Source organism: Oncorhynchus mykiss, chromosome 19 (assembly GCF_057628025.1).
Source record: "Oncorhynchus mykiss isolate SJ-2025 chromosome 19, ASM5762802v1, whole genome shotgun sequence".
Taxonomy (NCBI): Eukaryota; Metazoa; Chordata; class Actinopteri; order Salmoniformes; family Salmonidae; genus Oncorhynchus; species Oncorhynchus mykiss.
Genome location: NC_143040.1, coordinates 35,765,228 through 35,791,408, shown reverse-complemented (window position 1 = coordinate 35,791,408; position 26,181 = coordinate 35,765,228). Strand labels below are relative to the sequence as shown.

Genomic DNA, 26,181 nt, shown 5'->3' with positions numbered 1-26,181 from the left:
GGATGGAGTGCTGCATCAGATGACCTGGCCTCCACAATCACCCAACCTCAACCCAATTGAGATGGTTTGGGATGAGTTGGACTGCAGAGTGAAGGAAAAGCAGCGAACAAGTGCTCAGCATATGTGGGAACTCCTTCAAGACTGTTGGAAAAGCATTCCAGGTGAAGCTGGATGACAGAATCTCAAGAGTGTGCAAAGCTGTCATCAAGGCAAAAGGTGGCTACTTTGAAGAATCTAAAATCTATTTTGATTTAACCCTTTTTTGGGTTACTACATGATTCTGTATGTGTTATTTCATAATTTTGATGTCTTCACTATTATTCTACAATGTAGAAAATAGTAAAAATAAAGAAAACCCTTGAATGAGTAGGTGTGTTCAAACTTTTGACTGGTACTGTATATCTTTGTAGTTGTCAGTGATCACAGGGAATTGTTTCCCATCACCCAGAGGGGAAGTAAGTGTCTGCTGTGTTTTGGCCCAATGAGGAGGGTAAATCCCTAACTATACTTCACTATGAACCCTGATTTTACTTGGGTCTGTCTTCTGTGTATTTGGGTCATCCCAGGTTATCAGACTAGTGTAATCAAGGATCCCAGACATTGGTAGAATCCCTTTTGGTGTATAAAGGACCCACACCGGGAAAGTGTAGTTGAATATTCTATTCCCTCCTGGACCCGCTGAGAAATGTAAGTGTCTGCTATGTTTTGAACCACTAGCTAAGAAAATGTTGCTGTCTGTTGTGTTCAGGTCGCTGGTAAAAGCAGTGTTTTGGTATATGAAGGGTTTAAACATTGTTTTGCCCCCACACTGAGAAAGTGTATCTGTCTGCTTTGTTTTGGACCCACACTAAAAAAAGTGTAAATGCTGTGTTTGAGAAAATGTCTTTAAACGTAGGCTGTTGTATAATCCCTCACAGGGCCCCTTTGCTATTTTTGTGCCTGGGTCTGTCCGCGTCATGCTTGGGTATTTTCTCTGTTGACTAGCTCACATCAATAGATATTTGAACGAATACTCAGTCAGCCTGCAGCAGCGGCAAAAACGTAAGATTTTTGAGATTTTACTCCTCGCTAAATCTGATCATTGTTGTTATTACTATAACCCAGGGATGGAGAATGGACCGCTGGAATTTGCAAAATGAGGTATGTCACATGTGACTGGCGATATGGGACAAGAAGGGAGTATACTAATGTCAGGTTTGTATGAGGATTATATTTGCATGTCTGTCTGTCTGTTGCTTAAGGAGATACTATTTTCTTACCACAGATCTTGTGCTTTAACTGCATGTATTCTGAGTAGAAAACAGCCTCATCTTGCATTGGTGTTCAATCTGCATGCTGTGGGCTGTCATGCCATGGGCTTTCTGCCTCAGTGTCCCTGGCGCTATGTATTTTCCTTATAAGATGTATAGATGAGGGGCTAGTGTTGGCCTACATGGCTGTCATCCCTGTTATGGGATATGTTCTGTATAGCTTGAACGTGATATGATGCAGTGGTATGATAAAGTCGTTTTCAATAACCTACATACAGTATACTTCCCAATGTCTCCATTCAACATGCTTCAGCTGCTGTACCATCCATGTCTTATCAGCATATACGGTCAGATCCATAAATATTGGCATCCTTGATAAAGATTTGCAAAAAAGGCTGTATAAAACTGATAATACAAATTCTGAGCTATATTGTATGCTAAAAAAAATGGGGAAATTATATTATGTTAATACAATTGCTCAGAGAAAGATATTTTGTTTAATGAGTAATACATTCAAAGAAGATACTCTAGCACTGACCACTTGCAAGGATAACCACACTGAGCCTTTTTCTAAATGTGTTATGAGATTGGAGAGCACATTGGAAGGGATCTTAGACCATTCATCCATACAGAATCTTTCCAGATCCTTGATATCCTTCGTCTGCATGGATTGCCCAATTCAACTCAAACCACAGGTTTTCAATGTGGTTCAAGTCCAGAGACTGAGATGGTCATTGCAAAATGTTGATTTTGTGGTCAATGAACAATTTCTTTGTGGATTTTGATTAGTGCGTGGGGTTAATGTCTTGCTGGGATCCACTTGCGGCTAAGTGTCAGCCTCCTGGTAGAGACCACCAGGTTTTTGACTAAAATGTCCTGGTACTTGTTAAAGTTCATGATGCCGTTGACCTTAACAAGGGCGTCAAGACCAGTTGAAGCAAAATAGCCCCATAAAAGCAAAGATCCACCGTCATATTTTACTGTAGGTATAAAGTACTTTTCTGCATTTGCTTTCGTTTTTCAATGTCAAACTCACCACTTGTGTGTGTGTGTGTGTGTGTGTGTGTGGCCAAAGAGCTCTATCTTCATGTCATCTAACCATAGCACCGGTTCCAATCCAAGTGCCAGTGCTATTTATCAGGGGCTCCCAAGTGGCGGAGCGGTCTAAAGCACTGCATCTCAGTGCTAGAGGCATCACTACAGACCCTGGTTTGATTCCAGGCTGTATCACAACCGACTATGATTGGGAGTCCCATAGGGCGGCGTAACAAAAAAAAATGTGGTCAGATTAAATCAAAATAGAGCTCTTTGGCTATGCACAGCAGTGGTACAGTAGCATCTTTCTGTGAACAGTTTTGATATACCATGAATGAGATATATTACTGTAACGTGCGACACGACCGTTAGCTTTACCCACATGAGGAATAGATAGACTTAAAAGAGATTGGGAAGTGTACATACTAAAGGGTCTGTTCCCTTCCCTCTCTCTCTCTGTGGTGTAATTCAGAGGCGAGGTATGCATTGTTTCAATGAGGCGGGCTTATCTCCCTGACACCCTGCACTTGTAGTTCCTCCTCTCATTGCTTTAGTTGGGAAGGATGGAAAAATACCCAGCTATGAGGTCAGAACGACCTTGAGGAGAGATAGATCCCCTGTCCCCTCCCTCTCAAGGCTTCTTACAATGTTGTCACCTCTGCCCTGATACCTCTGGAAACCTTCTCTCATAGAATGTTCCAAAAATCCACCTTTTACAGTACACAGAATATACTGGATTCTCCTCTTTGGTGTGTCTGTCGAAGTGAGGAATGCAAAACTCTATCTGATTACTGTAGTCTTTAGCCATATGTCAAGTGGGAGGATAAAGCACTTCCCATTTGAATATTAGTTGGACATACTTGCAGTATAAGCACAGCCTCTTTGATTTAATGCGTGTTTTATCTCTGCATCTTGAGTCACCTTGGATTTGTATCATCCCCGAGAGAGAGAGAGAGAGAGAGAGAGAATACTAGGATGGTTGTAAGAAAGAGAGCAGTAGGAAGAAACAAAAAGAGAGGGCGTCACTCATAGAATGTCCTAATTAAGAGTAGCTCAGTGGGTTTGAACCAGATAATCTTACATAACCTCGTTAAAGAGCACACAGCCTTTGATACAGAGAAGATGAAAAAAATGTTCCCTCTGAGACGCAGCATATTGTGGAGCCCCATGGTATAGAGCTGAGGTATGGGACAAGATTACATACCCAACCCCATTGCATTTTGCTGAGGTATGGGACAAGATTACATCTCATTCTACGGACCCTGGTCAAAAGTAGTGCACTATGTAAGGGATAGGCTGCCATTTGTGATGAAGGCATAGTAATAGCTCCGAGATCCAGATAGCCCCATGGTATGGAACTGAGATATAGGACAGGATAATATACAGTATGCACATCCAATGTCTTTGAGTTTAGAGTCCAAGTGCACACAAATACAGTACGCACACACACACACACACATTGTGATTGTAGTGCACAATGTGTGTGTGTAATATGAGATACTATCAGGTAACAGGATTTGAAAAAGTCTAGTAAAGAGCCAGATTCTTCTTTCCTGCTGTGAACACTGGTCATTATGTACCAAGTTTATTTGAGGAAGGAACATAAGGTACGTTATTTTTGTAAGTAAGCCATCTTTGCATCTACCGACTCATCTTGTATTCTGTCTTTGCTAGGGATAATGCTTGGGTGTCCTTGAGGTAATGTTTTGAGGTATGCAATTTCACTGATAATAATTTCAGCTTTCTGATGTCTTTCAGATGACCCTTTATCTCCACATATTACTACATTTACATCACAGACATTATTGTCTGTTGGATATCAACCCTGAAGAGGAACCGTCATGGAGTCACTAGAAGCTACTGTGGAGGTGAAATGCTCTAAAGAGGGTCTGAAAAAGACAGTTACACAGACAGAGTGGGCAGCACCAGAGCCTACAACTGCCCAAACTAAAATGCCCCCTTCGGCTGATTCTGAGGGGGAGGGGTGGCACCAATGCCCACAACCTGAGGAGGACCAGAGTAGAACCACATGTGGTTCAACAGACAAGCCTGACTCAGGGAAACTAAGACAATTAGGGAAATCACCACGCCAATTACAGGATCAAGCCTGCAGTCATCCTCATTACAACGTATTAACATCATATCCACCACTGGGGAGACAGGCAGTTCCCTTTGCTCAACAGAAAACGGCAGATCGCTCGGTTTCTGCACTTCCGCTATCCCATGGCAACTGTGAAGGGCCCTCTCCTCAGAGGAGCGCCCCCAGTTTACCCGCGTCTCTTCAACACTGTTCCCAGTCAGGGATAGAGGAGCTATCCAAGGACGTGTGTAGTAAGCTGGAGCAGAAACAGCAGCAGAGGCCTGGGAAGTATGTTTGTGATTATTGTGGGAGGGCATGTGCCAAACCCAGCGTACTTAAAAAGCATATTCGCTCACATACTGGGGAGCGACCCTACCCCTGCGTTCCCTGCGGCTTCTCTTTCAAAACCAAGAGCAATTTATACAAACACAGAAAATCTCATGCTCACTCTGTAAAAGCTGGGACCGTGCCAATTTCAGAACTGGGTTCTTACAATGCCAACATAGAGGACCGGGAATCTTTAGAAGGAGAAGGAGAGCTATACTCTGACGCTGAGCAGAGCTCTGACACGGATGATGACTATTCATCGTTCTTGGACTCTGTTTCAGTCGAGGAACCAGATAGCACCACTGCTGTGAAAGTACTGAATCTCATTGCCCAGAAACAGGGAGTTACATCAACATTATCTGAGGAGCGTTCAGCCAGGCTCCCAGAGATCAATGGTGCTCAAGCTCCAGCAGTTTCTCAGGTCAGTCGTGCAATTCAATCCAGCGCCATCAAGCAGAGGCTGGCACTCCGGCTCTCAGAGAAAAGGAGCAGTGACACTGACACATCTCTCTCCCTGCCTAGCCAGGGAAGCAAAGGCAGCACAGACTCAGGCTACTTCTCACGCTCTGAGAGCGCAGAACACCAAACCGGTGGTCCTCCCAACACAAACGCCAAGTCCTATCAAGAGATTATGTTTGGGAAGTGTTACAAACCGAACCCGAAACAGGCCATAACTGTTGTGACTTGCACTACAGACTTAATAAGTGATCGTAAGTCTTCAGAGCGAGGTGTTTCCCGTGTATTCACACAAGAAAAGGAATCAATGATAGAATCGATCAGAATTAACACACATTCATTTACAAGGGAAGAAATTAAAGAGGCTCAACTAGAGCTCTCCGATTCTGGGCAGCTGGTGCGGAGCAACTCGATGCCCACGTCCTCAGCTGCGTGTCTGGACATGCCACAAGGCCTGCGAGGCAGCCACTCCTTTGATGAGAGGGCGTCCCCTGGAGGTATTAGGAGACTCAGGCGACAGGCTGCCTTTGAACACTCTGCACACGATGGACACACAGAACTTCCTGACCACTACGGAAACATCTCTGATATTTCCAACCTTGGAGTAGAGATGGAATTTGCGACGAGGAAACGACGGAAGGAAAACTGTATCAGGGAGGAGGAGGATATAGCAAGCCAGTATCACACAGACTACGACCACACTGAAGAGACGAGGGACTGTGATTCAAAGCAAGCCTCTCAAGGTGCTCTAACCACGACTCCTTCAGTGAAAGTACATGCCCAAAGCGTGAATACACAGGATAGAGCGCACTGTGATAGACTGGACATGGAAATGTTGGAAGACACCACAGAGAAGAGAGCTTTAGGTAATGTCATCTCTGTGATTCAACACACAAACTCCTTGAGCAGGTCGCACTCGGACGAGTCTTACAACCGCCAGAGACGAGAAAAGCCTTCCTCAATGGAAGTGGTGGAGCAAACCGAAACCCGAGATAAAAGGACTGAGATCATTGCACACCAATTGAGTGACAGTAGATTGTTAGATCAATCATATCAAATGACACCTAAGCTAGTCCGTCAGTCCAACATACAGGTCCCAGAGATCAGGGTGACTGTAGAACCTGACAGTCCAGAGAAAGAGAAAGCAGCGGAGGTGAAACAGGTGAAGGCGAAGGAGCCCGATAGATATGTAGAGGAGTTCCAATGGCCTCAAAGAAGTGAAACCCTGTCTCAGTTCCCCCCAGAAAAACTCCCTCCAAAGAAGAAGAGACTGCGCTTAGCTGACTTGGAGCACTCTTCTGGTGAGTCTAGCTTCGAGTCGGCCTGTACGAGCCTCTCCCGAAGCCCTAGTCAGGATAGCAACCTATCCTACTGCTCCAGCTTCTCGTTTGACCGAGAAGAGAGAGAGCGAGAGTTAATCCCCAAGCCAGCTCCCCTGGCAGCTAGACAGGATGAGTTTGGAAAAGCGTTGGAGTTCTTAGCTGTGCCAGGAAGCGCCCACTCCCTCTCTGTCCTGAACCAGCGTCAACAACATGAAATGAGACGCTCCTCTTCAGAACAGGCACCATGCAACTCTCAGCGCAGAGAGCTCCCAGAGGTCCGAAGCGTATCATTTGACTACGGCAGTCTCTCTCCAATGGCCAAAGTTAGACATGCGGAACTCGGCGCCAGTTACTCAGAACCCAGACGGGGTAACTTGGTAAGACAGGCGTCCTTGAATGTTGACCCTGAATTTACACATCCAGTCCTTCCGCTAAATATTCTTCCTCAGTACCTCAGCAATGCCCTGTCGCTCTCAACCACTTCTCTGCTCTCGCAGTCTCTGCCAATGTTTGCCCCTCAGCCACCACACTCCGGTCTCTTAGTTCCTGTTAGAGTACAGGCTCACGTGCCATCTTACGGTAGCATTACATACACCACTGTGTCACAGGTTGTAGAGGATCCATACGAAAACTCTCTCACTTCTCACTTTGCACATTTATCCACACATTTAGATGCGTTATTAGGACACCCCCGAGGACTGTTGACCAACAACCCAGCCCAGATTCAAGTTCTAGATCTGTCACCAGCTAAGTTTAAGACAGGCATCCCACTAACCCTGACCTCCAGGACTATCTCCACCACCAACTGTGGATCCAGTGGTGGATCCAACAAGCGCATGTTGTCTCCGGCCAGCAGCTTGGACCTGTTCACGGAGGTAAAACAGCAGAAACGTGTCAAAGAGGAGAAAATGTACGGTGAGATAGTGGAGGAGTTGGGTGCTGTGGAGTTAGGGAACTGTAATGTGACCGAAGAGAGCAAGTACAGTTTAAAGACTGAGTTTAAAAGTGACACCAACCAGGGAGCATCACTGTCAGGCCTTTCTTCTATATCCTCTTTGTCTGTGTCATCCTCACGTCATTCTCAAGACGACCGAGCAAGTGAAAGCTTCATCTCACCTCAGCAACAAGGGTCAGAATGTCCTGATTCCCCTATGGACAACTCCCCAACTGAAACACGCCTACATCCACCCTCTCTGATTTCCCTAAATGATTTCAAAGAGTCTGGCAAGGACAGCAAGGCACAGATGGAAATGATGGTGCAGGTAGTCAAAGGTCAGGGCATCCTCATCTCTGACGGTGAAAACACCAAACTGATATCTCAGTTTCCAAGTCTTCGCACAACGACAGTTGTGAGTTGGTGCTATCTGAACTACACCAAGCCAAACAGCACTCACAACACTTCTCCTATGTCCTCTATGTACACTACGTGGTGCGTCAGTTCCCATAACCCCAACCCTCCTAACCTCAACACCAGTGCAACCCTGGCTCTGCTCCGCTCCAAACAGAAGACCAACACATGGGTGTACACCATGGCTGCCATGTACCAACCTGGGACTGGGAAACTGGTCTCCTCCTCACTCTTATGGAGGCAGAGGCTTGAGCTGGTGAGAACCTTTATTGTTCATTTTTGATTTAGTCCAAATCACCCTAACATTTCCATATTGTAGGTTTACCATCCTTGACTCAAGTTACATCATAAACTATCTAATATTGTATAATATTGTAACCATATTACATTGTTAATATCCTGTATTACCTAACTCCATTACCTAAACATATCTAAACTGCATGTTAACAGAATGTATATTCTTGACCTCCCGAGTGGCGCAGCGGTCTAAGGTTGCTGCGTCACTACAGCCTGGGGTTCGATCCCTGTGTCATTATCGGTCGTGACCGGTAGTCCCATAGCCCAGCGTCGTCCGGGTTAGGGGAGGGTTTGGCCCAGCGTCGTCCGGGTTAGGGGAGGGTTTGAAACAGCGTCGTCCGGGTTAGGGGAGGGTTTGGCCCAGCGTCGTCCGGGTTAGGGGAGGGTTTGGCCGGAGGGGCTTTACTTGGCTCATCACTCTGACTTTGGTTGTCAGTTGAACGGTGTTTCCTCCGAAAACATTGGTGCGGCTGGCTTCCGGGTTAAGCAAACGGTTTGGCGGGTTTCTGGGGACGCATTACTCGACCTTCGCCTCTCCCGAGCCCTTTGGGGAATTGCAGCGATGAGACAAGATCATGGAGAGAAAATGGGGTTACATTTTTTATTTATTTTATTCTCCCTTCATATTAATGTTTATTTATCTGGCTCATTTAGCTACAGAGCAAACCGGAGCTCAAAGAGCTGGATGTGATCTCCTGTGGAAGGAAAGTGAAGGATGCCAGCTGCAGGGTAAAAGCAGCGAAGGAGGACTGGAAAGACATGGAGGTCTCCTCGAAACAAACAGCAGCGCCAACACCAACACCAACCCAGATCAAAATCTTTGAAGGAGGGTCAGTTATGATACTATCACATGAATCAATAAGCAAGAGAATGTTCATTATAATGTTAGCTTGTAATGTTTTATATAGGGGTAACGCCTGGTGGTACAAAATATTTGTAACTTTATTTATTTAACCCGGTAGTCCTATTGAGGTCAGAAGGGTGTTCTGGAATTAGATGAAATATATGTATTCACGTAACTTAGCTTTTTTTTTTATAGAACATCACATTAAGGATCGTTTCCCTTCCCTCAGGTTCAAGTCCAATGAGGACTATGTGTACGTGAGGGGCCGAGGCCGAGGAAAGTATATCTGTGAGGAGTGTGGCATCCGCTGTAAGAAACCTAGCATGCTAAAGAAACACATACGCACCCACACTGACGTCAGACCCTACGTTTGCAGGGTCTGCAACTTCGCTTTCAAAACGAAAGGTGGGTATCCCGTCTTTTTATTCCATTGAAATTAATGAAACAAGAGATATAAAAGCACTTTGTGACAAATGATGATTTAATTGATTTGATTGATTGATGACAATAGGAACATTTATTTCCAAAATGTACAATTGAATGGTAATGAATGTAGTAAGCTCGACAAGATACATCTTTAAATGTTTGTTGTCCTACAGGAAACCTGACCAAGCATATGAAGTCAAAGGCTCACATGAAGAAGTGTCTTGAGCTTGGTGTGTCAGTCACAGTGGATGATACAGAGACACAGGAATCTGGTAAAATATTGACCAATGACCAGTATACTATACTTCACTCCCTAATATGAATTATTCAGATATGTAACACTGAGTTAATGACAGAAAGGAATTTGATATTATATTTGTCTTTATTTTTTCCTGTTCTTTCAAACAATACAGATGACATCCAGCAAGACTCGAAGACTGGGGTCTTGAGCTCAGCCAAACACCAGTTCTCAGACGCAGACGACTCCGATGGCATGGATGAAGAGATAGATGACATCGACGAAGATGACGATGATGATTACGACGGTGGCTCCACTCCAAAAATCCACTCCCGGAGCACCAGCCCTCAGCCCTGTGACATAGCCTCTCCGTCGGTCACAGCTACCACCATCACCCAGGTTGTGTCGTCGGCTCTCCATGGCTGTACCCTCAGTACCTTCCGTTCTCTCCCCAGCTGCCTCACCAACTCCATCGTGCCTCCACCGTGCCATCCCCACACCTCCATCTCAGGCAAGAGGACAGGGCCAGACCGGAGGACTGTCTTGGCCTCCAGCCTGGACAAGGAGCAGAGTGAGAGAGAGAGGCTTGTGGAGGAGGACTGTAGCCTGGCCATGCTGTCTCCTGACCAGGGTTGTCTGTTCACCGGTCTGCTGTCCACTGGCTGGGAGTCCCCTCTGAGGGAACGGTCCCCCTCCCAGCTCCGCTACCCATCACCCCGTAGAGACCTCTCCCCCCGGGGTCGCTTCTCACCTCGATGGGACACCTCCCAGCTGAGGCCCAGCTCCCCCAACCTCACCCCCATCCAGCACCTCTCCCCGGCCTGCATGGAGAGGCCCCTGTCCCCAGGCGGAGTGGACCTGCCTGGGAGGAGGGAGCCATCGGCCCGGGGCAGACAGAGGGTGGTGCTGAGGGCTGTGTCTCCACGTAGAGGGGGCTCGCAACACAGAGGGTCTGGCGATAAAACCAAGCGACAAGCCAAGGCTGAACTTGTCGACAAGGGAGGATCCATTGAAATGGATTTGGTATGTAATATAGTTGTATACACTATATTATACACACATGTTTAGATTGACTAGTATGCTTGTCCATGCAAAACTAGTTGCACTGACTTCATTTCAACCATCTTTGTCAGCTGGGTTGTTAGTATTCTTGATATAAAACCTTTATTCATTTTTTTTCCCACCCCTGGAGTCCCTGCATTAAACTATAGAAAACTGTCTTCTGGTAGTCACTAAAACTTGTTGTTTTTAGGATCAGAGGAGAAGCACACTCCCCAAACTGCCTGGTCCCTACATCTCCAGTTGTACCCATCATAACGTCCTCAGCCACCTTCCCCTACACTCTCAGCAGCAGGCTCAAACTCTACTCCCCATGGTCCCTATCGGGGGGATCCAGGTACTGCGCACTTTGCCCTCCTGCAGCTCTGACCGGACCCATCTGTCAGCCCTGTCCCATCAAAAGACTGAGCTCCACCAGGACAGCAATAAGGAGGGATCTGTCTGTGTGGCGGGCTTCGGTGCAGAGGACTCAGTAGCCCAGCAGCAGGAGAAGGAGTGGGAAAAGGAGAGGCCGTCCCCCCACCAGACACCCTGGGACTCTGAGGAGGAGAAAGATCCTGTCTCTGTCCTCACGGTCAGGGACCCTAAGCAGGAAGAGGGTCTTCAGACCTGCACCAAGGCCATCGCCTCCCTCAGGATCACTTCTGAGGAGCATCTATAGACTGGGGTTGCATAGGGCTCTGGCCAAAAGTAATGCACTCTATAGGGAATAGGGTACCATTTGGGACATACGCTACATGACCAGAAGTATGTGGACACCTGCTCGTCTAACATCTCATTCTAAAATCATGAACATTAATATGGAGTTGGTCCCCCCATTGCTGCTATAACAGCCTCCACTGGACTTGCTTCCATTCAGCCACAAGATCATTAGTGAGGTTGGGCACTGATTTTGGGTGAATAGGCCTGGCTTGCAGTTGGTGTTCCAATTCATCCCAAAGGTGTTCAATAGGGTTGAGGTCAGGGCTCTGTGCAGGCCAGTCAAGTTCTTCCACACCGATCTCGACAAACCATTTCTGTATGGACCTCGCTTTGTGCACGGGGGCATTGTCATGCTGAAACAGTAAAGAGCCTTCCCCAAACTGTTTCTACAATGTTGGAAGCACAGAATCGTCTAGAATGTCATTGTATGCTGTAGCGTTAAGATTCCCCTTCACTGGAACTAAGGGGCCCTTCCTGAACCATGCAATACAGTTGGCACTATGCATTGGGGCAGGTAGCGTTCTCCTGGCATCCACCAACCCTAGATTTATCCTTCGGACTGCCAGATGATAAAGCGTGATTCTTCACTCTGGAGAACGTGTTTCCACTGCTCCAGCTGACGCTTGGCATTGTGCATGGTGATCTTAGGCTTGTGTACAGCTGTTCGGCCATGGAAACCCATTTCATGAAGCTCCCGACGAACAGTTCTTGTGCTGACGTTGCTTAGAGAGGCAGTTTGGAACTCGGTAGTGAGTGTTGCAACCGAGGACAGACGATTTGTACGCACTTCAGCACTCGGCGGGCCCGTTCTGTGAGCTTGTGTGGCCTACCACTTCGCGGTTGGGCTGTTGTTGCTCCTAGACATTTCCACTTCACAATAACAGCACTTACAGTTGACCGGGGCAGCTCTAGCAGGGCAGAAATGTGATGAACTGACTGTTGGAAAGGTGGCATCCTATGGCGATGCCATGTTGAAAGTCACTGAGCTCTTTAGTAAGGCCATTCCACTGCCAATGTTTGTCTATGGAGATTGCTCGATTGTATACACCTGTCAGCAACGGGTATGGTTGAAATAGCCGAATCCACTAATTTGAAGGGGTGTCCACATACTTTTGTATATATAGTGTACATTGGAGCTTCCTCCAGGAGCAGCTGAGCCTCTCATCCATCGCCCAGTCCCCAGCTTGCCTGGTCCTAGATCTGTTTATGCTGTCTTGCCAACTTCTATGGTCACATAGGAGTTGGCAAGACAGCACAAGAAGATCTGGCACCAGAATACATCCACAGTCCCTCTCAATCTCATTCCTCTAGACAGACAGACAGACAGACATACATACAAGATGACTTCATCCAGTCCCTTTTGGTTGGGTGTTGGAGGCTCTCCTCTCAGTCGGTTCAGGTTTCTGCATGCTAGTAGTGTAAAGGCCAGTCATCTAACACGCCCCTCCCCTCCTGTCTCCCTCCCACAGACTATATCTATATCTGAGCGAAGAACAAACCTTGAAATACAGGAACAACACAAGACTTCATGCTCTCTATGAATTTCTCTATGAATTAAGAGTTTTTGAACATTTAGGTCAGCAGAATCCTCATAGCGAAGGACAAGCAAGAAGTCAGTTGAAGCGGTGGACACAGGTGCAAAACATGGTGTTAAAGTAAATGCTTATATATTAGTTAAGCTTGCATACACTTGCACACAAACATAATTATTGATGTTGATTATACTCCATAACCCACTCTTAACACATACAGTATGTGCATACACATGTATATGTGGACATGTATACGTGGACAAGCATTTCGCTACACCCGCAATAACATCTGCTAAATATGTGTATGTGACCAATAACATTTGATTTGATTTGACAACTTTGAAAATAGGCTGTTATTGTATTCATATCGAGTGATGATAGTTAAGGGTTTGATTATTGAAAACATTGGAGAGGGAGTAACAACAGAAGTATCTGAAATATGAAAGTATTTGCGAATGGAGTCTGACCAAATTTAGCATAGACTTGCTTCTTGTCCAGTTTGGTGCTTTTGATTGAACAGCAAAGGTCTGTCTGTGCCTTTTCTTTGCTTTCTACCTATGTTTTGAACGAGCATATTAAGCAAGGGAAAAGTGAATATCATTTTTAAGGAACTTTTCATCAGAATTGTCTGACGTGACAGTGTTATTTATTATCAATGAATATTGCACTAAAACATATATTTTACTTTGTGGAATGAAATTGCTGATTTGTGCCGCTACATCTAATGTAAATGTATCCATTTGAAATGTTTTATGTTGCAGATTCTCAATGTTGTGTTTTTATCTTTATGCTATTGCACAAATAGAGAAGTGAATATTATGTATACTGTGAGATGTCTTTATATATTAGAAAAGTACTCTCTTGTTGACGATGGAAAATATTTGACTACTATTTATATGCTGTATATTATCTCCACTTATGCAACAGTGTGTCCCCACTGACCGAAGCGTATGAGATCCTTATGATGTCATGTCATTGCTTTATAACTTATGGCTTTGAATCAAAAACTTGTTTTTGTTATTCTGGCCACTGAACCTTTATGAATTGAAATAAGCACTTTCCTCCTAACTTTGATAACTGACTGAGGTGGTGAGTGAGGAGAAATAAAAAACAATCATGTGAGCTATTGTGAGTTCAAACATTCCACTTATTTGAAGTGATCCTTACCTGCAGTGCCTTCAGAAAGTATTCACACCCCTTGACTTTTTCCACATTTTGTTGTGTTACAGCCTAAATGTATTACGTTTAGATGTTGTGTCACTGGCCTACACCCAATACCCCATAATGTCAAAAAGGAATTATGTTTTTCGAAATGTTTACAAATTAATTTAAAATGAAAAGCTGAAATGAGTCTTGAGTCAATAAGTATTCAACCCCTTTGTTATGGCAAGCCTAAGTATGTTCAGGAGTAAAAATGTGCTTAACAAGTCACATAATAAGTTGCATGGACTCGTGTCAGCAATAATAGTGTTTAACATGATTTTTGAATGACTACCTCATCTCTGTACCCCACACATACAATTATCTGTACGGTCCCTCAGTCGAGCAGTGAATTTCAAATACAGATTCAACCACAAAGACCAGGGAGGTTTTCCGATGCCTCACAAAGAAGAGCACCTATTGGTAGATGGGTTAAAAAATTTAAAAAATCAGACATTGAATATCCATTTGAGCATGGTGAAGTTATTAATTACACTTTGGATGGTGTATCAATACACCCAGTCACTACAAAGATACAGGTGTCCTTCCTAACTCAGTTGCCGGAGTGGTAGGAAACCGCTCAGGGATTCACCATGAGGCCAATGGTGACTTTAAAACAGTTACAGAGTTTAATGGCTGTGATAGGAGACAACTGTGGATGGATCAACAATATTGTATTTACTCCACAATACTAACCTAAATGACAGAGTAAAAAGAAGGAAGCCTGTATAGAATATACATATTTCAAAACATGCATCATGTTTGCAATGTGGAAATAAAGTAAAACTGCAAAAAATATGGCAAAGAAATGTACTTTATATCCTGAATATGTTATGTTTGGGGCAAATCCAACACAACACATCACTGAGTACCACTTCATATTATCAAGCATGGTGGTGGCTACATCATGTTATGGGTATGCTTGTTATTGGCAAGGGAGTTTTTTTGGGATAAAAAGAAATGGAATTGAGCTAAGCACAGGCAAGATCCAGAGGAAAACCTGGTTCAGTCTCCTTTCTAACAGACACTGGGAGACAAATTCCCCTTTCATCAGGACAATAACCTAAAACACGAGGAGAAATATAACCTGGAGTTGCTTAGAAAAACAATATTGAATGTTCCTGTGTGGCTTATTTACAGTTTTAAATATAATTGTCTTGAACATCTATGGTAAGACTTTAAAATGGCTGTCTAGCAATGATTAACAACCAACTTGACAGAGCTTGAAGAATTAGAGACTTACCAAGAAAGACTCACAGCTGTAGTTGCTGCCAAATGTGATTCTAAAATGTATTGACTCAGGGGTGTGAATAGTTATGTAAATGAGATGTTTCTGTATTTAATTTTCAATACATTTAGAAAAAAAACAAGAATACAAATGTTTTTTTTCTTCACTTTGTCATTATAGGGTATTGTGTGTAGATGGGTGAAAAAAAATCTATCTAATCCATTTTGACTTCAGGCTGTAACACACCAAAATGTGAAATAAGTCAAGGGGTATGAATAGTTTCTGAAGTCACTCTAAGTATGCATGTATAGTGCATTTGCGTTTTACAATTTTCTTCCCTTTTAATTTTAAGTGTGAATGTTCTTTTAGGTTTTAGGTAAAGAAGATGGGTGGATTAATTCATTTGTTTCCGCTAATAATGTAAATACTTGTACACTGAAATTCATATTTCCTTTTTGCGCAATTGTTTTTTTCTGGGTTGAATTTGCAGTGTTGATTTCACAACTTTTTATGTGGATTGTAGATATCTTTTAAGAGGTAAAAAATAATGGCTGCGTTTTAAATATTGAAGTTATTAACATGACGTTAGCAAATTGACTTGACATTTACAGTTTCACAGCTGAGACATGAGTGTGGATTGATTTGAAATATGTTATACTCAGCTTTAACTCTCACCATGATGTCTGTGGTAGCTACAGTGCCTTGCGAAAGTATTCGGCCACATTGAACTTTGCGACCTTTTGCCACATTTCATGCTTCAAACATAAAGATATAAAACTGTATTTTTTTGTGAAGAATCAACAACAAGTGGGACACAATCATGAAGTGGAATGACATTTATTGGATATTTCAAACGTTTTTTAACAAATCAAAAACTGAAAAATTGGGCGTGCAAAATTATTCAGCCCCCTTAAGTTAATACTTTGTAGTTTGTACTTGGTTGGGCAAACTCCAACTTTTTTTTTTAGATGCATGCCAGCAAAGTCACTGCACAACACAACACTAAACAATACATGAATTGCACTATAATGGTGTCTTGTGGTGCTCACAAACTGTTAGGGCCTACATAAAGCTGAGCTTTCTTTTCAGCACCATAGAGTGAATCCTTACCACTGCTACACCTGGCTATCAGCAGAGCCTTGTCTAGCAGCGAAACAGACTAATTTTTTATTCATTTTTAATTCATCTTTAATTAACTAGGCAAGTCACTTAAGAACAAATTCTTATTTACAATGGCGACCTACCAAAAGGTCTCCTGCGGGGATATGGGCTGGGATTAAAAAATATATAATAATAAATAAATATAGGACAAAACACACATCACGACGAGAGACAACACTACAATAAAGAGAGACCTAAGACAACAACAAAGCATGGTAGCAACACAACATGATATTATTTCCTTAAAAAAAAAACATAGCTGATGTGGCTGACTTGCTTAAACCAATGTGGTTTCTACTGACAATTGAGATGAACAAACTATGGCATAAGGTGACGTCGAGTGGATAAGAGGAATTCTGTAATTTCGATTAAGACATGATGAATGAGCTAGGATGGACATAACTATTTGGTCAGCACTTTTGAAATATACAGCGACAGAATTTAGGACATGGGCCATTCTTACAGTATTCTCCCTGTATACCAAGTCAAAACCGTAGGATAAATTAAGGGGGGCATATAAGCAGACAATTGTGCATCGCCCCATGGACCTGCCGGTCACGACAGAGCCTGGGCTCAAACCCAGAGGTGGCACAGCTAGCACTGCGATGCAGTGCCCTAGACCACTGCGCCACCCCGGAGGCCTGAATGTTTATCCTTTTAAGCTTGGAAAAGAGACCCTTAAACCCAGACTTGGACCACACACCCACTCCACAGATAGCAGATTGCTTTGCAACACTTGCTGTTAGCCACTGATTCCTTCCAAACCACTCATTGTTGAATTTGCAATTTCCAACTTGTTGTGTAATGTTTATGTCCAATGGCTGATGAGCACTGATATGTTTTATCTATAATTTCTCTTCATATGACAATGATTTGCCAGTAGATTTTTGACTTTTTTATTTTACCAGGCAGGTCAGTTAAGAACACATTCTTATTTTCAATGAGGGCCTAGGAATAGTGGGTTAACTGCCTTGTTCAGGAGCAGAACGACAGATTTTTACCTCGTCAACTCAGGGATTCGATCTTGCTACCTTTCAGTTACAAGTCCAAAGCTCTAACGCCCCGGCTACCTGCTGACCTGATTCTTGATGATAACTGCAAGCTTGCTAGCTAAGATTTTGAAAGTACGATGATCACTCCAATCAAAGCTACTGTAGATATAATGTGATTTGATGTCATTTTATCTATGGCCTTGAGCCTTCTTGGATGGGCAGTTCTAATGTAACTCTATGGCAGCACCCAAAGGGGTTCTTGCCATAATATGGACTTGGTCTTTTACCAAATAGGGCTATCTTCTGTATACCAACCCTACCTTGTCACAACACAGCTAATTGGCTCAAACACATTAATTAAGAAGGAAAGAAATACCACAAATGAACTTTTAACAAGGCACACCTGTTAATTGAAATGGTTTCCAGGTGACTACCTCATGAAGCTGGTTGAGAGAATGCCAAGAATGTGCAAAGCTATCATCATGGCAAAGCCTGACTACTTTGAAGAATCTAAAATCTAAAATATATTTTGATTTGTTTAACACTTTTTTGGTTACTACATGATTCCATGTGTTATTTCATAGTTTTGATTTCTTCACGGTTTTTCTACAATGTAAAGAAAAACCCTTGAATAAGTAGGCGTTTCCAAACTTTTCACTGGTACTGTATATATAACTGAGAATAAAAAGACCTGGCAACAGGATAGATAATAAACAGTAGCAGCAGCGTATGTGATGAGTCAAAAAAAGGGTCAATGCAAAAAGTCTGGGCATCTATTTGGTTGACTATTTAACTAACTGAAAGTCAGTGTTAGTGTTAACTCACCAAGTTACAGATTTTGTACCTCTTATTAAAGCAGTCGCTAATTCCCTTGATTGGTTATTGACATCGTTACAGGACAGTCAGGATAGAGAAAACACAGTGATGTTTCAGATTATATCATATTTGTCCTGGGAGGGAGAACTCTCCAGAATAAAGTGGATAGAGATTTATATTATACTGACATCCTCTGGTGATGAATGATCAGTACAGGCAACTGTTCCTTTGAGAAAGGGGAGAACGTCAATTGCACCTAAACACAAACCTTCATATTCCAGCCACTGTTACTAAGAATACCATGATCAATTATACAATGGATTTCGTGTGTGTTTTAGTCATATATTATATATATATATTGTTCTAATATGCTGGAGGGTGAGCAAAATATGATAGCTGGTTGTATTGTTTATGAATCTACATAGTACCATGGGTCGCATTAGCTTTCAGAAATCAGCATTTTATATTGAAAGTCAACAGTGGTATTTTGCGTTAATGAAGTGATTGGGGCGTGCAAGAACTAAAAGATGCATGGCCATCATATTTCTCAATGTTTATCGTAGAAAGAATTTAGCCAGATACATTTCCTAATGTTTTGCTTAAAGAATCTTGCATTTCAACTAGCTACCAGAGAAATACTAAACAGGAGGAAAGTACCGGACAAAATTAGTCTACAATAGTCTGCATATCAGTCAGAGCAAAAACATTTCATCCGAGTGTGGAAGTGAAACTAAAGCAAGACAAATTGTCATTTTACATGAATGATTTGGAGCGAACCGTGTCTGAAACCGAGCAGAATTTACAATAAGAAGCATTTTATAAAACGCAACAAAAGATGTAGCCTATTTTCTGCGTTGCATCTTTCCTTTTCTGCGTGACAAATGCGAATCCTGCGTTAACGCGACCCCTGATAATACTGTTACAAAGTCCTTAACGTTTCTTGGTAAACATCAACATAACTCATGTCCGTAGGTCATTGCAAGCTTAGAGGCATAATGTTTGTGTGGTTTTCATTGTGGACGTTTTGAACAGGGGATGCGATTTATATATTATTATTTCTCTATGGCCTCTCTCTTTCTGTGTTGGTTTCAATATGTTCCCCCCTGTCTCTCTCAGTTGTGTCCCGGTGGTTTATTTTGAGGTCTTCTACACAGCTGTTTTATCTGTGGGGCCAGAGTTAGAGCACCCCCTCCCCCTCTCCCTCTCTTACCCCCCTCTTCACGTTTCCTTTCCCCTCTGCTAGATCCTGGACCTTTTGGTAAGAAGCAGTTCAATATCTTCTGTGCGTTTGTTTGCAGATATTTGAGTTTTGGATGGTGTAGAATGAAATATTTTCATGGGTATATGTTTTCTGTCTTGTGCATTGTACGTTTGAATGTATTTAGGATAAGCTTACTTTTGGGGGGGAATGGGTGACTTGTCACACTCGTGAAGCAGTGCAATGTTTCTATCGTGATGGAACCTCTTGTTCTTTGGTGTTTTATGAGAAGTTGTCAGCTACAGTATAGGCCAAATGCATTTTTACATGTCCCGTTGTATCAAATGAATGTTCTGTTCAAAGTTTTTCTTGGAATGGATTAGGAAGGCTATAGAAATAGATATGTCTTAATTTCTTCTGAGTAAATGTAAATTCTAACTCAGTTGGGTAGTCACTTAAGTACTTTGCTGGATATTTAAAGTTATGTTTTTAAGTGTCATTAATCTATCAAGTACTTTAACAAAAAATATTAGTGTACTACAATTTACAACAACAAGCTAAGATTGTGAAAAAAAATCAATAACATGCCCATATTAAGAAGTTCCTAAAATAGCATATGGGCCCAGGACAGGTGCCATGTGCTCGGACTACTCTGCTCTGCCTGTGAGTTGAGACTGAGTAGAGGGTATGCACCCAGGCAGCAGGCTAATTATATGCACATTAACAGGCCACAGTCAAGCACTATCAGACTTAGATAGGCAAACAGACAGTGGAGGTTGATAGATTATAAATTCCTCATCGACTATGTCATGAAGGGTAATAAAATACATAAACAATAGAAAACAGTTTAAATAATATTGGAAAAGATTGTTTCAGCTATTCTGATAAAGATTGGTTTGACCTTGGCTTTTCTTATACAGCAGTATACAAAATTACTATTAGTATATAGCACTGCTTTTAATTTCCAAGCTTGAGAAACTAATCAGGGTGTTTTCATTGTGAGTGTGTGAAATAGGGCTATAAGATTCGTCTCAATAACCGTCATCCTTCACAGAAACATTGAACTTGAACAAGAATATGTCCATATTAGTTCAAGTAGTTCTAATTCTATGCTGTATTATATCATTATATCTTAGTGCAAGCCTTTCAGAATGGAGACATGTCAGGTGAGTGACCAGGTGGATCCAGCCCAGTGCCAGGGTCAGGTGGACCTGACAGAGGACCTGAGCAAGCAGCTAGAGGACATCATTAGTACCTACCAGGAGGCCAGTGAGGAGCCTGCTGAGCAGGAAGAGGTGGAGGAGGAGGTTCTGAAGGAGCAGGTCACCAAGACCTCCGCCAAGGACCAGAAACTAGAGAAGAAGATGCTGAAAAGCCTTGGTGGGTTGTGTGTTCTTCTTCATCTTTCTTCTTCTGTTCTATTTAGCATCCATTCAGCATCAATAGTTGTTAGTGTTACAGTGTATCAATAGTTTGTGTTATTAACTGTACACTAACATGATCTCTATTCAGGCAAAGAGGCCATGCTTTTGATGCAGAGCTTGAACAAGCTCGGCACTCCAGAGCAGAAACTGGAGGCCATCATCAAGAAGCACGCTGATCTGGTGAGTGGACCATGCTGAATTATACACCGGAGGTAGTAGGCCGTGGTGTCCAGTAGAGAACTAGATGTGGTCTTTGCCCGTGTACATTTGTATCATCTGTTCATGCTATTTCCATGCACTGCTCGTTTCCCATGCTGTCCGTATTTGTGCTTTTGGTTCCATTGCTGAAAGAACATATCTATTTTCGTATTGATTTGTCCGTGCCATTTGACTTTGCACACAAGGTCAGAACAGCATATTGACTGCATGACAACTCGTGTATGAAGAACTTTATGTAGACTCAACGTTTTATATTATTCGTGGTGAAGCATATAGTTATATTTATCTAACTGGCTGCTAACCAGTACAATATCATTAGTCTACACCTATGCAGCAGTATTCGCTTATTCCGCACATATTTGTTTTGTGAAGAACAAAAATGATGTGTGTGTGTGTGTGTGTTGGTAGCTGGAGGAGCACCGGGGTGACCAGAAGCAGCTGAAGGTTCTGCAGAAGAAGCTTCTTCAGGTGATGAAGGAGAAGGACCAGCTTCAGAGTGAACACAGCAGAGCGGTTCTGGCCCGCAGCAAACTGGAGTCTCTGTGTAGGGAGCTGCAGAGACACAACAAGACACTGAAGGTGGGCCTCTCTTTGTAGCATATACTGTAGTACTATAGTACACAGATTGCTCTGTGTAACGTCCTAGGTGAGGCTCTCTTCTCACTGTTTACAGCCAACCAGACTTAATCAAATGCATATATCAAATACTAAACTGTGCTTGATTTCATATTCCCTATACAGTGGAACCAATGGAATAGTCCTGAAAGTTCAAACTCCAAGCTAAATCAAGCGCAAACTCCAAGCTCAAATACTGACCCAGGTCTGATGCAACAACCAGTGGTGCTCACTAAGTTAAAATTGTGTGGCATGTGTATGGTTAGGCTAGAGTTAGGGCTCTATTCAATTTGTTAAGCTGAAGCGCTACAGATTCCGCTGTTAGAAATGTAAAGGTCATTTCCGATTGAGCTGACATATGCAACATTTCCCCTGAATGCAGTCTCCACTCAAGCGGGAACATTGCCTTTAAATTTAAATGATGCTGTAAAGATGAACTTCCGGGATGCGGATTGAATAGAGCCCTTAGTATGTGCGTACACGGTCTATGTGTCTGCTTGTATGTGCAGCGACATTACAGTACATATTTCCTTGCATTATGAGTATATCTGTGAGTGTAACTTACTGTGCATCAGGTGTCTGTGAGTGTGAGATCAAGATTAAGATAACGTTATTGGTCAATTGCACACAAGGTCCAACCTAAATTTGACTTCCGCTTTTAACCCAACCCTTCCGAAAGACGCGCATACCTATAGAGGTTTTGGAGAGGTGCGGGGGCTGCCATACTGGGCGCTCGGGGAGCTGTTTTTGTGGGGGTTAAGTGCCTTGCTCAAGGGCACAACGACAGGCAATGGTGTCTAGGATTAGATACCAGGAACCCTCCGGTTGCTAGCTCACTTCCCAGCATTCTAGCTGGCAACCCATTGCTAGGCTACCTGCCACCCAACTAACTGCATCATCCTGTATAATGTGATCATGCAGGAGGAGACCCTCCAGAGGTGCAGGGAGGACGACCTGAAGAGGAAGGACATCACCACTCACTTCCAGAGCACGCTGACGGACATCCAGGTCCAGATCGAGGAGCACAGTAACCGCAACACCAAACTCTGTCAGGAGAACAGCGACCTGGCAGAGAAACTCAAGAGCCTCATCTCCCAGTACGACGCAAGAGAAACGGTATGGGGCCTTGTTACAGACGCTCCGGACTGGAGTTTGTAGTGCAGTTTAAACTGAATGTGTTTATTAATATCAACATGCTATAATAATCATATATTTATTTTGTATAGCGTTTTTCAATACAATGAGAATCTTAAAGATGCTTTAAAACAATAAAACAAATGTTACTATGTGCGTCTCTCTAACATACGATATGTCACAAACACATTTCAAATTCCTTAGCCACGGCATTCAGTACTCAACTGAGATAGAGACCCCCTCATTATTGACCACAACAGGCCCATGCCACACCAGGAGTCACTGTGTGACAACAACAAAAACTTGCTCCTCCATGATTCGAGACTCAAGAGCATGCTCAGTTGTTAATTTGTCTCATCTTACGTTTCCTTTTTAGTAATTTAGCAGTGCATTAATCTTAAGATAGCTGACTCTGGGTTCGCGCCCAGGCTCTGTCGTAACCGGCCGCGACCGGGAGGTCCATGGGGCGACGCACAATTGGCCTAGCGTCGTCTGGGTTAGGGAGGGCTTGGTCGGTGGGGATGTCCTTGTCTCATCGCGCACCAGCGACTCCTGTGGCGGGCCGGCCCAGTGCGCGCTAACCAAGGTTGCCAGGTGCACGGTGTTTCCTCCGACACATTGGTGCGGCTGGCTTCCGGGTTGGATGCGCGCTGTGTTAAAGAAGCAGTGCGGCTAGGTTGGGTTGTGTATCGGAGGACGTATGACTTTCAACCTTCGTCTCTCCCGAGCCCGTACGGGAGTTGTAGCGATGAGACAAGATAGTAGCTACCACAACAATTGGACACCACGAAATTGGGGAGAAAAAGGGGTAAACATTTTTACAAAAATACAAAAAATCTTAAGATAGCTAGGTGAGACAACCACACATCACAGTCATAGTAAGGTAAATGTTCTTCAATCAAGTAGCCATCAGCAAAGTCAGTGCTAGTAAGGAAAGACAAGTGTGAGTGTTTGTGCAAAGAAGTAGTTTTTTTAGGTTGTTTTTTTTCACAGTGTTGTTAGTGTCTGATGAGCTTGGCTCTGTTCATCTCCTCTGCATAAATGTCATAGTTCTCCTTTCAAGTAAAAATGTTACCACTAGCAATATACCAATGATTAATACTAGCCCTTGGCTCCTGTCTTACCGTGGTTGTTGCGTCAAACGTGTAATGTTCGTCTCAGTGAAAGTGACCCAGTCTCCCTCGTCTTACCTTGCAGAACCTGGAAAAGGTATTCAAACATCGAGACCTGCAGCAGCAGTTGTTGGAAACCAAACTTGAACAGGCAAACATATTCATTAAAGAGGGAGAGGAGAAGCACAAGCGAGAGAGGGATCATGTAAGTTAGCATCTTTCAGCAAGTCTGGACTGGCTTAATTGATTTTATACAATTTAAGATATTTTATTCATATGTGTTTGTTATGTAAGAGTTTAATCACATGTTCAGTACATGTTTTAATACTGTATGAAATATGGATCAGTGCATGGAATAAGTTAGACACTGACATCAAATATTTTTGAGAAATTCCATTCAGTGACAAAGCAAATAATTATTAACTGATTTATTTTTTATAAATTGTATTTCTCCAAAGTTGATAAATAAGGCGGCACAGTCACAGGTGAAGGTGCAGATTCTGAAAGAACAAGAGGAAGGGATGCAGGCCCAGGTAAATGGAGACGGTCTCTGTCTGTCTGTCTGCCCGGCCCCCTCCCCTCGTATTTTTGTCTGTAATGTATTTTTCCTTGTGTGTCGGACTGTGTAAGACTAGCTGTCACCATTGACGTCGGCTAATAGGGATCCTAATAAAATACAATCAAAATCTCTTGTCTCTCTCTCTCCGGGTCTGTCTCTATATTTTACAAACTTAACTTTCCCATTTCTCCCCCCAGTTGTCCATGTACTCTGAGAAGTTCGATCAGTTCCAGGGGACTGTGTCGAAGAGCAACGGAGTGTACGCCAGCTTCAAACAGGACATGGATAAGGTAGCCTAAGTCTTGTTCTCCGTATATTACTATCTCCTTATCTGTAATCTTATGTGGTCAATTTTGTTGCCATGGCACAAATACATTCCCTTTGTTTACTCTTCGATTTAACTGACAAACTTTCAAATGGGATGGGTTTTTGTCTTGTAGATGACCAAGAGAATGAGAAAGCTGGAGAAGGAGTCTATTCAATGGAAAAGCCGTTTTGAGGGCTGCAACAAGGCTCTTATTGATATGCTCACAGACGTAAGATACCATACACATGGCGTACAGTTTTCACCCATTTTTTGAATGTTACTTTTACGTTCACGCTCTGTCATAAACATGATGATAGACAAACAAGCAACAGAGTTAAATATGACTCTTCTTTGCCTCATGGTGGAGATAGTGGCTGCATACCAAATGCACCCTATTCCCTAGTGCCCTACGCTTGACCATAGCTGTGTTGACTTTATGCACTATATAGTGAATAGGATACCATTTGGAATAATACCTATGAGTGATCTTTATGAATATCAGTACTGATTTTCACCCTGTATATTTCTACTCCGTTCAGAAAACCCTGAAGGAAAAGGAGTTTGAGCTGTTCACCCTGAAGACCCAGAAGCTGGAAAAACTGTGCCGGGCGCTGCAGGAGGAGAGGAACAGTCTCTCTCATAAGCTCCAGGAAGCAAATCCAGCGGCTGCCACCAATGTAGCGGAGATGAAAGAAAATGAGACAAAGGAGAACCCAGAGGTACCTGCTGCTGAGAAGCCCATTGAGACACCCTCTGAAAACCCCTCGAAAGAAAGCCCTACTCTCAAAGTACCTGTTGCTACAGAAACCCTCGCAGTTGTAACTCCTGCTCCGGAAAAACCTGCTCCTGCAACACACCTGACCAGCGAGCTGGATAACCTGAAGGCCCAGAAGTCCCGTCTGCAGGAGATTCAAATGTCGTTCACCCTTTCCAACATTGTGCCACCTGAGTTCTTTGACCACGAAGAAGAGGAGGAGACCACCACAGAGCCACATGGACACAGGGAGGCCCCAGAGGCCAGTAGTGAGGCCAGCAAGACCCCAGAGGAACATCACATAGAGGGGTGTAATGGAGACAAAATGACAGAGGAGACCACTGGCCCTTTTTCTTCTTCTTCTGCAGCAGCTGAAGGACACGAGGCCCAGGAGCAGAGAGATAGGGAACTGGAGACAGTTGACTAGACTATGGTGTAGTTACAGTAGGTTACAATCAGAGATGAAGAACATGAAGTGATCATAACTTATTTGACTGGATTTTTTAAGAATAAACAATAAAAACGTGCTCTTGTTGTCTTCTTTCT

The 26,181-nt window shown here is 43.3% G+C and overlaps 2 protein-coding genes across 5 annotated transcripts; both read left to right on the top strand.

Moving 5' to 3' along the window:
• The first annotated feature begins 913 nt into the window (after window positions 1-913).
• LOC110497570 (transcription factor HIVEP2) lies at window positions 914-14,038 on the top strand. 3 transcript variants are annotated; one of them, XM_021573737.3, is made up of 7 exons: window positions 914-1,140; window positions 4,044-8,074; window positions 8,770-8,945; window positions 9,189-9,364; window positions 9,559-9,657; window positions 9,799-10,646; window positions 10,876-14,038. In XM_021573737.3, exons 2-7 carry the CDS (start codon window positions 4,127-4,129, stop codon window positions 11,341-11,343), a joined length of 5,715 nt encoding a protein of 1,904 aa, XP_021429412.3. In that variant the 5' UTR covers window positions 914-1,140; window positions 4,044-4,126; the 3' UTR covers window positions 11,344-14,038. The 3 variants fall into 3 exon arrangements, with proteins under 3 accessions (XP_021429412.3, XP_021429411.3, XP_021429413.3); XM_021573736.3 differs by having other exon boundaries at window positions 914-1,194; XM_021573738.3 differs by having other exon boundaries at window positions 936-1,041.
• A 5,389-nt stretch (window positions 14,039-19,427) lies between these two features.
• LOC110497567 (beta-taxilin) lies at window positions 19,428-26,162 on the top strand. Of its 2 annotated transcripts, none has more exons than XM_021573729.3 (10): window positions 19,428-19,571; window positions 20,648-20,891; window positions 21,024-21,115; window positions 21,563-21,733; window positions 22,691-22,885; window positions 24,101-24,220; window positions 24,474-24,548; window positions 24,772-24,864; window positions 25,015-25,110; window positions 25,421-26,162. In XM_021573729.3, exons 2-10 carry the CDS (start codon window positions 20,663-20,665, stop codon window positions 26,060-26,062), a joined length of 1,713 nt encoding a protein of 570 aa, XP_021429404.3. In that variant the 5' UTR covers window positions 19,428-19,571; window positions 20,648-20,662; the 3' UTR covers window positions 26,063-26,162. The 2 variants fall into 2 exon arrangements, with proteins under 2 accessions (XP_021429404.3, XP_036810419.2); XM_036954524.2 differs by lacking the exon at window positions 19,428-19,571 and adding an exon at window positions 20,171-20,327.
• Window positions 26,163-26,181: the final 19 nt, after the last annotated feature.